Genomic DNA, 12,324 nt, shown 5'->3' with positions numbered 1-12,324 from the left:
ATGAGATTTAAGAATATGAACATGTACTTCAAATCGATAGCAACAATGACCAAAACTGCATCCATCGATACAGGTAAAAAAAATCATAAATACACATTCTTCAATACTCCAAAAAACCTGTGAAGCACCACAGACACGAGTGCTTAAAGCAGTTTCCCCTCAAACCATCTTTAACATTATAGCGTACTTCATGCTGGAGCTATGCTTTGTTCATAGTTTGTTTTAAACCACTGTCATTCCCAGAAAAGCTTCAGTGGGGTGACAAAGCTGAGCCACCAGCACAAAGTCTGAAGGAATTCTGCAGGAGCCATTCCAGATTTTGGAAAAGAGGACAGAAGTTGAACAGTATGTTCAGTACATCTGGTTATTCTCATACGGCTGTGTGGGTGGACTAGAGAGCCTTGAACAAACCCGGCAATGCAGGTGTGAACCTGTATCTCCCATGGCCTTGAGCCTACAACTCTGATCCTTGGACAGATTCCATTTCTAACATCTGACTAACCTCTGCCATTGAGAAAGGAGAGCTGATTAGCTAGAGGTTTATAATAGATTTTACAATATACCGGCATTTTATAGTGTTTTTATAAAGCATTTCCCAACAAATCTTCAGCTCATTAGATGTTCATTTTTTAAGCCAGTCTGGTTTAAGTACGTCTATACCAGGCATCAGGGGTAAGGAGGAACATCTGCTAGGATTTGTCTTTGTTGTGCAATATTTTCTATCATCTGGTACAAAGAATATGCGTGCTTTGTGAACCTAGTCTGGCACCCACATGGAAGGAGCAAATGCTTTGCACAGCAGTTCAGAAAACATGTTTGGGACAACCACAGTCAGAAACTATTCCTGTTGTAGAAGCAATGAAGAAACTATGTATGATCGTAGTGTGACACAAAAGTGTCTAACTGGCAAGTGTGACAAAAGAAGATTGATCCAATCCCTCATGTATCTCATCGTTAGGAGACACTGAAAGAGGCAATTACTGAGGGATTAGTGTCAGCTGAACAAACTCTAGGTGATACACATACAGAGTACCTCGTTAAAAGAAATAAGAAGATGCCACCTAGATACTCAGAATATGACCTGTGGTACCCAGTAACTCCAGTGAAAAGCGTAGTGAGCAGAAAATCCAGCCAGGTACACAAGGACAGAAAGGCAATAAGTATATTGGAAGTGAAGGAATGAAACAGCCTGTGATTTCTACACAACACATTGGACCCAATGAGTTGGCACCACATGAAAAAGCTTCAGGGAGCCTCAAGTAATCCTGCTGGAGCTGGACTAACAGAGTTCAAAGGGTGGGTCAAAGGCAGGTTGAAGTCATGGAAGGTGACGCGCATATCGTTTTGGACTTGAGGATCACTGGACAATGCTTCTGTTAGAGACCTGCTGTACAGTAAGACAACTCCTCTCTCTGTCTAAACAACGCAGTCAACTAAGCGTGAAAGTGGAAGAAATAGGTTTTAAGTCAAAGCAGAATGTTCCAAACAATTAATGTCAAGAAAACTAAATTCTATAGGTACTTCTATTGCACTACTAAAGTACGGGCAATAAGATAAATAGGGAAGTCTGTTTAAAGGAATGTGACAAATCATCCTGCCAGTTTTGGTAACGACAGTTAAAACGACTGAGGTGTTGAGAGACAGTAACTGAAATCTGCATAGGAAAAAGTGTGGGCTGGTGAAAGCAAACACTCTACAGTAATTATATCGCTTAGGTTATGCTTAGTAGAAATTCAGAAGTTTACAGATTTATCACAACTAACAAGGCCCAAGCGTGGAACCTTATGAACATTTAAACCGGAGGAGAACCATTTGTCCTTGAGTGGCACAGGCTGATACATGGATTGACACACTGTACAGCCTTTCTGCTGGGGCCCTTACACTTCCAGAACAGAAACATCACCAGATTGTATAGAAGTTAGAAAGATCACCTGCAGAACAAAGTAAATTCTCAGCAGAAGATTAAGTTTCTTTCTCTCAGTAACCTTTATCACTGGACTGAAAATTGTAACCCCCACCTATTTACATTCCATGTACCAACACAAAGCTCAATTCCACAGAATAATCTTAGTGCTTCAAAAAAGCTAATTTCCCAGAGATGGTAATAAAAACATCAAAACCGACTAGAAAATGTTAACAGGAAAAAAATATTTCTATCTAGGAGGCTGGTTTTAAATTTATCAGAAGATAAAAAAGCTACGAATCTGCAGCTTCAGAATAACTATCTTGTTTCAGTAGCGAAGACAGCTATATACATAAAATTTAATTTTTAACAAATAAAAAAGGAGGTAAAAAATAAAACTATTAAGAGTTTAGCAGTACAAAAAAAAGTAAGAATTCAAGGCCATAAAAGGAAAACATCACCAGCAAGGTTAGATTAAATATAGGATAATGCAAGAAAGGCACAGGATATTTAGGAAAGGATAAACTTATTAATAATAAGGCAAAGGCCAAAAAAAATTAGTATCTACTGCCATGTTTTGGAAAAGACAAGTTATCGCCTATCCTGTGAAAACACTGAAAACATGTTCCAACAGGCAGCAATGTGACAGCATGTATTACAAATTCTATTTGGAACAACATTTTGAACACAAAGCCTTGATAATTTTGATTAAAGTATCTAAAAAACCTTTGGTTGATTTTATTTTTACTAAGTCGCAAATAAAAGGAAAAAACTAGTGAACTGGAAAGAATAGTAATGCTGTAGCAACCTTCAAAGGCCAAAATGGTATGGTCCAAGCAAACATTACGCTGGTTACCTTGATAGCAATCCCAAACATAGCAATGGAAACACTGACTACAAGCTGCAGAAAAATGTTACAGTAAAGACAGATAATTGTAGTGTGCAAGTGCTAGATAATGTGGAAAGGCTTTTTCATGTTGCAGAAAAAAAGAAAGTGACTAATGGCTGCAACCAAAACCCAAATGCATTCAGGTTGGAAACAAGGCATCAATTTAACAGGGAGAACAACTAACCACAGGAATAAATGACTGACTTTGAATCCAGACTCCTTCTGGAAGATGTATCTGCCAAACTTCAATTCTTGGAAACAACATAGGGGTACCTGGATGAAAGGTAGGGCGTGTTTCTGCCCACGTTAACTCTGGAATTACAGCAGAAGAGGTCAATATCCAGAGTGACTGACTTTGGACAGGCTCAGGGCTGGAAAAAGCAGATCTGCATGAATATCTCTACTTCTGGACTTGGATCAGATTAGATGAACAAGTTATGAACAATAAGCTATGTGTATGATCCAACTGAATGAGATGGGCTCCCCTAAGGATTTTACACAGTTCTTTACTATGTTAAGTTATTCTGAACTTAATTAACACAACAAATAAATATGTCGGTATTGTCTCATGAAATAGTTGAAATAATTTATAAGTCTTTAAACTTTTCCCCCCCTTTTTTCCAATTCATAAAAAAGTTTTTAAAACTATGCTTTTAACACTGAAATTCTTGGACACCTTAAAACTAGCCTACAACAACATTTTTAGGAATACAAACTTAACAAGAAAACAGTGGCCACTTACACTGGCATGCTGTGAAGAGAGACCTTCTAACCAAAAGACCAATGTGCACCCTGAAAAAAACCCCACTTAACATACAAGCATTTTTTCTGTTTGAATTTCTTACCTCCATCAGCACGGACACAATTGCATTGAGAATAACAATGATGAGAATTCTTAGGCGCCACTCATACGGCACACAGACGAGCTGCGAGAAGAAGTTGCCAGAGGTTAGCCACGCACATATGAAGTAAACACACATTCCAAACAGGCTCAGAGTTACAAACTCTCCCTTCCCCCTTCAGAGATGCGAAGTTAAAACTCTAAAGGGATCAAGCTTGCCCAAAAGGCAACCAATCAGTTATCTGAGGAAGTACAGATACCTGCATATCTGGTGAATCTTACCTCAAGAAATGTGTCAATAGATTCAACAGGATGCAACATGATGAAAAATATGAAGACATAAAGAACTATCACAGATATGACAAACAAAACTGTAAAAGAAGAAAAAATATTTTAATTGGACCATGTCACAATTGGTTTTCCACGTGTCATGGGTTCATTACTCCCCGGAAATAAGCTCTTTTCTCCCTCTAAACCCCTTCCAGGCAGATTCTGGCAATACAAGTTGTGCCGATAGCCATAGAGAGACGGAAGGCCAGACTCAATTTCTTGCTGGCTCAGTTGTGGAGCTGAAATATATACACACATATACTTCTCCAAACAAAGCAACTACTTAACACAAATTTCTCCCTACAGTTTAAAACCTCCCCATTTCTACCTCTGATTATCAGAGGATAATTGTACTATGTTCTCCCAGCAACACAATTACTGCTGAAGTGGCACAACAGAACTGTAAGTGACACACGGATAAACAAGTGCACAGCCACTTGGGAGTTTTAACTTGGAACTGTATATAGCAAGAAAGGACTTACAATTTTTGTAGCATGGTTGTCTAAAGGGCTTTCCTTTAGAAAAGACAATTGCCACTATGAGGTACTGAAAGCTGGATATAAAAAACAAAGTTGTGTTTTCATAATTTTTAATGTAATGTTCATCATGAAGAGTCTCCTCATCACGAAGAGTCTCATTCCCGTGGTGTGCAGAGCTGGCATTTGTGGCATCCAACACATTACATGCACTAGAACATTAAAAAAAAAAATTTCCGCTCAGTGAAGCAGAAGATGCAAACAAGGCCTAATTATTAACGAAAGTAGTGACAGAGCAAATTGCTACAGTAGTAAAAAAGCTTATCCTTGAAAACCTATTACAGGTAGTAAGAAATAAAACTGCAGCTGGGAGATAGCAATTTTTGTGAATTCTGAGCTTTGAGTTCTTTTATGCTTCCAGCTTATAAGTTCCCTACATGAACTGTTTAGAAACCATCACTGTAGATACACTTTGAAGACAGGTAAGAAAACATTGCAATCTAAAAAAAAAAATATTAAAACACCTCTTCATTTTCAGATTTGATTTACTGGAACTCTAACAGGAAAACAAAACCTTACAATATAGAAGAGTTAAAATATGTCTGAACCTTTTATTTCAAATTTCGATCTCAACTGTCCCAAAGTCAAGGAGTCTTCAGACCCTGCAGTCTGGCTTTGACCTAGTTTTGCATTTCAGCCATCGGGTAACTCCTATGTATTAGTATGCTTTTCACAAAAAATTCAACAGACTAACAAGCTGCCACACAGAAGCTTTATTTACAAAGTCCCCAAAGGGGGTCAGTAAAGGAGAGCGCAATTGTTGCCTATAGCTTTCCAATCATTACTCTATCCTGCACAGTGCCACTGAAACACTTACTCAGATTCCGTTGTCCAAGGCTCATACCACGACTGCTGTTTGACCCAAAAAAACCCAAAGATTTGGAAAGCAAGGCAGATGATGATCTGAGACAAAACAGAACACAGAAGTGGACCTGAGATAAGACCTGATGGAGGCCTTCGTGCAACAAGCTCCTTCCAAGCAGGGTTCAGACTCACTGCGAAGAGAAAGAAAAACAAGTTACACATTACATTATTGCAGTTTTCAAGAGTTACCCTGTTCGCTTTCTGTGGAATGAGAATGGCTTGCTCATGACATCACCCAAAAATTAGTCAAAATTGCAAGTGTGAAACCACCTTGAAAAGATGATACCACATGAAAATAATGCCACAGTGCCTTCTACAGGCTGGTTACCCTCAGCAGCACAGCACAGCAGGGAACAATAATAGAAGCCACGAGACTTAAAGAATTAGCAGTGTCTGGCCAAATTCCATTTGTCTGGCACAAGGACCTTCAGCTTGTGTCCTCAGTTTTGCGCTCTCCTTGCTTCAAAGAAGCAGTTTCTACTTGAAAACGGAATTCTACTGTTAGCCAGTAAATTGAGTGCAAGGTTCATATGTGGAATCAAATACCTCACTAGATAATAGCTTTCGAGTAGGACATTTTGTGGACAGAAGTTCAACCAAAAATGCAAGAAATCAAAACATTTGAGAAAGATAATATTGGAACAACTCCTGTCTTGATTCCAAAAACAGTTTCCTCATGTCAGCAGAGATTTATGGCTTCCTGTACTGTGAAAAACTACTTTTCTAAGATCATGCCCACAACCTGCTTTTTGTATGAGGACATTTCACAAACTCCAGATCAATCTAACTTGGTACACAGTGGTTTGCTTTTTTTAATGCATATACTGTAGTGGTCGTAACATCTTAACTGTATGTCCCAGTGCTTACTCCAAACAGCATATAATTAGATATTAAAGAAAATTTGACCAAGCCACAACAGCAGTAATTCAGCACAATACTTACTAGTGAAGACAACCACCAAAATGATTGCCAAATCAATGAAGAGAAACTGGAAATCTCCCAAATTGCTCAGGATCTAGACAGAAATCACAACTGAAACATTGGTAATTTCTTCACACCAAGAAACCTCTTACAGTGACACTCCTAGAGCATTAATTCTTTACATTTCACTCTATAAACAGGACAGCCTCTTGTCAAACTGGCTTCCTTTATCTGCAGAGTCTTGAGTACTCTACAATTTACAGATCAATTCCTGAAGTATCAAGGTATGACACAAATTCAGTTTCACGATGCATAAGCTATTTGTAGTTGAAATTTGTTCGTAATCAAACTTACATTACCGAACCTTACAAACCAACGAAATAGCTTAGTCTCACAGTTCTCTAAACACCATAACCTTACTATGTAGTCATACAACTGTAAAATTCTCAGCCTCAAAGGTCCTTTAATATTTCGCATGTTTAACTCAGAATATAAATTAAAATACAGGATTTCTACCTCATGCTCTATATTGTGAATCCAATCATATTAACAGGAAATAACCACTTTGCTTTTTTCCCTCTCCTAAACTCAATACTTGCAAGCTGCTCTCTTTCAATCCTTACATGAAAGGAATGCATTGCCCTTTAAATAAAGGAGGGCTATTTTAAAATGCTGACAGCTTTTAAATAATTGAAAATTGTATTTTTGTTCAATTTATATGCTTGTTTGGACTTCCCACTGTAAAGACTTTCTATTCACAGGCACTAGTTATGACCTTTTTTAAATAGATACTACCATGGCTTTCATACAGTTAATATATATGAAAAAAAGGCAAAAAATACTAACAATGCTTTTAGTCCAAAGACAGTTTTTAGAATGCGGGTGTGGTGTACTCAAAGAGACTGGGAACAATTCGTATTAAATATCTATCAATTTTCAAATCTCTGAATTACGTTGGCACTGCTTAAGCACTTACAGAATACTTACAGAATATAGCAGAGTAACACTGATGTACTGGATAATGCTGTATAACGCCATGAACTTAAATACACAGAAGGAAGTTATTAAAGCAGCACGGCCTTCCCTGTCAAAACAAATGCAATCATGTATCCAGAAAGCTTTCCGTGCAAGCAGTTAAATTCTGTTTAGCAAAACGTTAGCTGCAGTTAAACCCATCAGCAAACCCTCTGAGGGACATTAGACTGAAGACATACAGAGAAAAAGGGGCCAGAAAGGTACACTTTCAAGTATGGCAGAGTTGTGAGCATGCCTTCTGAACTGAGCCACTGCCTTTCTCTGGTGTTCTTTGGACTGTACGTGGTTTTCCAACAGAGGTTTTAGCATGAAGGTCTGCTTGCAAAAGCATCAATGAAGCACTAGTCTGCTACAAAGATTGAACGAACACGCAGACAGCCACAGAGCTGCTGACTTCAGAAGTGTTTCTGATTACGCATCACTTCATTAGTTCCACATAGACTTAACTAGATTCTTCTCTGGCTGACCTTTATCCAAAAATTACCACCCAACTTCCAATTCTAGAATCAAAAATTGGTCATTTAGAAAATTTGTTTTCTGCTTTGTATGGCGCTCAGCAGTTATCTGAAGAATTTCACCGCCTGCAACTACACACAGCGTTTGTGGAAACCAGGACATCAAATTAAATACTAATGTGTAGAAGCTCGCTCATGCTCTAAAAAAAACCCTAACTTTACATGGACAAAAGGATTTTTAACAAAATACTAAATCATGCTATGGCAAGCCTTTGCTCAGAGTAGCTCCAGTAAAGAAACAAAACTACTAAAAATGTATGGTTTGTTCTTTAACTCAAACTGTCATCCAACAGCATCAAACATATATTGATATAGGGCATGCAAAATGAGTTACACGGAAGCATTTAAGTTCACAGTAAGTGGCCGTTACCTGATGAGCTTTGGCACGCAGGAAATACTGGGTGTCCTGGAAGTGAATGGTGACGCCACAGAAGCCTCAAGTTCAGACAAAGATATACCACCATGTGCCCTTTTTAGTGCCTGCCAGTTAACATTGAAATAGAGAACATTTTAAAACTTGCTTTCAGCTGTGAAATTTAACTGAACAGTTCTGTATGGAAAAGAAAAATATACTTACGCCACAGTCATTTGCTCCATCTCCACACATGCCCACATAGTAACTACAAAAACCAAACAGATGTCAGCACTCTGGGCTATTCCCTAATCATAGTCTGTTTAGCTTGTTTCATTAAATGTGTGTACTATTTGATTTATTGGGGTTTGCACAATAATGACTGATCAATGCCGAAAGCAATTACTGTTGCCATTATACACGCAAGGCACTAGACAGAAAAGTAACATGACTTAGCTACGTCAAACCAATGATGGTTATCAGCCCTCCATCATTCCAAGGTGGTTTAAAGCATCTTTGCTCTAGGCAAAGAGACTTTTGTACAGCTGCAAGGCCTGACACCACCAGACAGTAGTATGCCAACCATATGTGGACAGAAGTCATCCTGTGAACACTTCTTTAACACACAGAAGACACGTGATGGATTTGTTTAATGAGCCAAGCAGTGAGATTTATAAAACGAGCTAGTCAGTTTAGTTATTCATCATTTATAACTTCACAAAAAGTCTGAAACTTTCATAACTAGCCAGCAGATGGTACTACTCTCATTCTGCTCAGCTAATAGGCTGATTTATTAACTCAAGGAAGTCCCATGAGCCCAGCCTTTTCCATTCGGCAAAACAGCTAGCAGCATGCATCATTTTTCCCTCTTGTCACACCGAACACCCCGTCAACTCTCCCACTTTCTGTGCTTAAGCAAATACTTACTCTACATTCTGTAAAGCTTCCACCAACTGAGTTTTCTGATCAGGCGCCATGCGAGCAAACACAGTGCCATGTAACACAAGCTGGAAGACAGAAGACTTCTTAATGCTCACAGGGCAAAGCCTGTTAACCATCAAAAGCGCCCATATTCAAGTAAAATGCTCACCTTGGGTACCAGGTCCTGAAAATGCTCCAAAATCACTGCAAATGACTTTCCATTCATTGCAAAATGGTATTTGGTCATCTGGAGATCCTCGAGGCTTTCATGAACCAATTTAACTGGAATATCCTACGAGAAGTAGTTTAACACTCTAGCTGTAATTACACCTTGTAATTTCAAGCTAATAGGGAGGTATTCTCACACTAGAGGAGGTTTCTAAGAATGTTACTTGAACGAAAACCTCACACAATGAAAACACTTATTTAGTAATAAGCAGCAGCTAGATGTGTCTTAACAGAATGAAATGTGGAAAAGAACCTGTCTCCTGCACAACTAAAACATCAAATGTCGTACTACAGTTGAAAAACTACCTCCCCCAGCTGTTTTACTGCTCTGTGGTATTTTAAGGTCTGAAAGTTAACCAGTACATCAATTTTGATTTCACACTTAGCAGCAGATTTGCTTTTTAACGGAATAAGATAAAAAGGAAGAAACTCAACAGTAAAACTAACTGCTTACACTCTAATGCAAAATAATGCTCATATTACCTCTGAGTTTATGGCTGGTGAAGAACTAGTGCATTTTGCAAGGGTATCTGCATAATGCCAGTTGATCCTGGCAGCCTGCCCATCCTTTGGAGGTAGTGCTTCAGCAATAATGACCTTATCCTGAGGTAGAATCATTCCACAGTCTCTGGCCACAGAGATAGCAGTTAACATGTTATCCCCTGTTAAACAATTGCATTTAGAAAGGTTTCAGTTAGAAGAGGATCAATAGCATGTACTGATATTCCATGTAAGAGAAAAGCTAACAAAGCCAGTTTTAAACTAGGAGGAGGACTGTCTAATGTACCAGTGAGGGCAACCTCAGGGCAAACCAAGCCTACAGACAACATTCAAAGCCTAGCCCGTTAAATCCCTCCCCTTCCACTAACATCACTAAAAACTTTGTATGCTTTCAGCCATAAAAATCTCTTAGTGATCAAATCTTAGCGTATATTGAAAATCAGGCAGAAAACATGCAGCCATTTAAAATACTGCTTTTAAACATGGTCACAGAACATGCAAACACTGAGTTGTACTGCTAACCTATCGCCACATTATTCCAAAGTTGCAATGCCTGTGGTTTAAAAAGTAAACACATATATTGCATGGAAAACACTGAGCACAGATACCTAGCCTGCCTATGAGGACATAAGTCACGCCTAATAAAAATAAAAATAAAAATAAAATATCAAAGTGACTTATAATATAATTCAAAATGGTAGGGACCCTCAGGAGGTCATCTAGTTCAACCTCCTGCTCAAAACACGGTCAGTCATAGGATTAGACCAGGACTTTTGCCTAGTCTGATTTGGAAGACCTCTAAGGTTTTTCATCCTTCAAACCAGTATAAAGTAACTTGAGCATGAAACTAGGGAGAGAAAACTACAAAATAGTATTAAACCCTATACTAGTTTCCAATCTCTGACTTACGAAAGCAACTTTCACCCAAAAAGAAACAGATTGGTGTCTGAATATTCTCACAACAATTTCTAAATTTCTCTATTTCTACAGATACGGTGTAATCCCAGCCTATTGACACTTACTTCATACACTATAATTAAAATCAGACCAAAAAGAGATAGGTTTTTATCTTGAGTACAAATGTTTACATGCCAACCTGTAACCATGACAGTGCGAATGTTGGCTTTATGCAAATCTTCAAGTACAGCAGGGGTTTCTTGCTTTAGCTTGTTTTGCATTATAATTAACCCCATAAAATCCATGTTGCTTTCAATAGCATCTCTGTAGAAAAGGAGGCAAGGAAGAGAATATTTGAATTACAATTATTAGACGTAGCTTAAACAGCCTGATTTTCTGTTTATCAAAGTAAAGGGAAATGTTTATTTTTAACCATGAAAAGTGAAGAATTTGCTTTATAAAGAAGTGGCCTGAGGTATCATTCACCATCACTTATTCCCCTTGTTTTAGTTGAAAATCAGTATGATAAAATGTTGTTTCTTCTCAAGCACAATTTTTAGTTTCTTCGACAAAAACTCCTTCTAAAAGAAATTGCATACTCAAAAAGGTTACTGCTAGGAAAGATGTTCTAAAGCTAACTGCATTCACAGCCAAACTTTAAGATTTGTTTAGAATGCACACCCCTAATTTCTAGATTAGTTGAACCTTAACATATAAGCTACCAAACTATGGTATCAAGGCTAGTAAGATTAATAGGCATGAGCTAATTAAGTAAAGCAACTAACTAACTTTGGTTTGCAGGAAAGTCAGTGTATTTACAGGTCTTGGGTATTTTACTGCTCTACATTTTCACTCCTGAAATTGGGAAACTCATTTCTCTGCTTTGAAAAAAGTTAATCTTGTACACAGAGCTGATACAAAAGAGCAAAATCAAAGCTGGCACCCTCATAGTGATTCTACAATTTCAAACACTATGGAAAAAGATAGCATTATCCACAAAACTAGGACCAGCTGAAAAATAATTAACAGGAAATACTGCTCTTTGAAGGAAGAAACCTTTCTACCTTCCAAACCCTTCTGACAAGCTTTGCAATGAGAAAATGGACATGCTGCCTACAGCAGATGAAGAAACTAAATCAAACATGCACAGTGCTGGTTTTCTCTGGGACAGGGTTAATTTTCTTCACAGTAGCTAGTATTGCACTGTGTTTTGGATTTGTGCTGAAAACACCATTGACAATACAGGGAGTTTCAGTTACTGCTGAGCAGTGCTTACACAGAGCCAAGGCTTTTTCTGCTCCTCACACCACTCCACCAGTGAGTTTTCTGCCATGTCAGCATAAATAAACGCCATAAAAATTAATATTACAGTTCATTTCAAGCTTAAAGATATTCCTCAGAATTCACATTATTGCAGAAAAACTTCCTTATCTTAAATTTCTATGTGTTTTCCAGGGTACAATAAAGAATGCACTGAACTACCTATGTCAAGATAAAAGAAAGCTAAAGAGTAGTAGTAATTGACTTAAACAAAAATAAATATTACACAATTAATCCAAAGCATGCAGCTTCTAAACCCTGTTACTTATTA

General features: G+C 38.0%; 1 protein-coding gene across 1 annotated transcript in view; it reads right to left on the bottom strand.

Moving 5' to 3' along the window:
* The window catches only part of ATP13A3 (ATPase 13A3), a 35,950-nt gene that overhangs the window by 2,641 nt on the left and 20,985 nt on the right, over nucleotides 1-12,324 (bottom strand). Inside the window, exons 19-30 of the mRNA XM_086468693.1 lie at nucleotides 10,933-11,057; nucleotides 9,819-9,997; nucleotides 9,277-9,399; nucleotides 9,114-9,193; nucleotides 8,412-8,454; nucleotides 8,205-8,314; nucleotides 7,272-7,368; nucleotides 6,306-6,378; nucleotides 5,317-5,494; nucleotides 4,446-4,651; nucleotides 3,916-4,004; nucleotides 3,638-3,718 (exon numbers count right to left, since the gene is read on the bottom strand). Of these exons, the coding sequence (XP_086324819.1) occupies nucleotides 3,638-3,718; nucleotides 3,916-4,004; nucleotides 4,446-4,651; nucleotides 5,317-5,494; nucleotides 6,306-6,378; nucleotides 7,272-7,368; nucleotides 8,205-8,314; nucleotides 8,412-8,454; nucleotides 9,114-9,193; nucleotides 9,277-9,399; nucleotides 9,819-9,997; nucleotides 10,933-11,057 (1,384 nt within the window). The remainder of the gene's footprint in view (nucleotides 1-3,637; nucleotides 3,719-3,915; nucleotides 4,005-4,445; nucleotides 4,652-5,316; nucleotides 5,495-6,305; nucleotides 6,379-7,271; nucleotides 7,369-8,204; nucleotides 8,315-8,411; nucleotides 8,455-9,113; nucleotides 9,194-9,276; nucleotides 9,400-9,818; nucleotides 9,998-10,932; nucleotides 11,058-12,324) is intronic.

Source organism: Leptosomus discolor, chromosome 7 (genome assembly GCF_034619465.1).
Source record: "Leptosomus discolor isolate bLepDis1 chromosome 7, bLepDis1.hap2, whole genome shotgun sequence".
NCBI classification, from domain to species: domain Eukaryota; kingdom Metazoa; phylum Chordata; class Aves; order Leptosomiformes; family Leptosomidae; genus Leptosomus; species Leptosomus discolor.
Note: the sequence above shows the minus strand (reverse complement) of the source record. Positions and strands in the feature narration are given on the sequence as shown.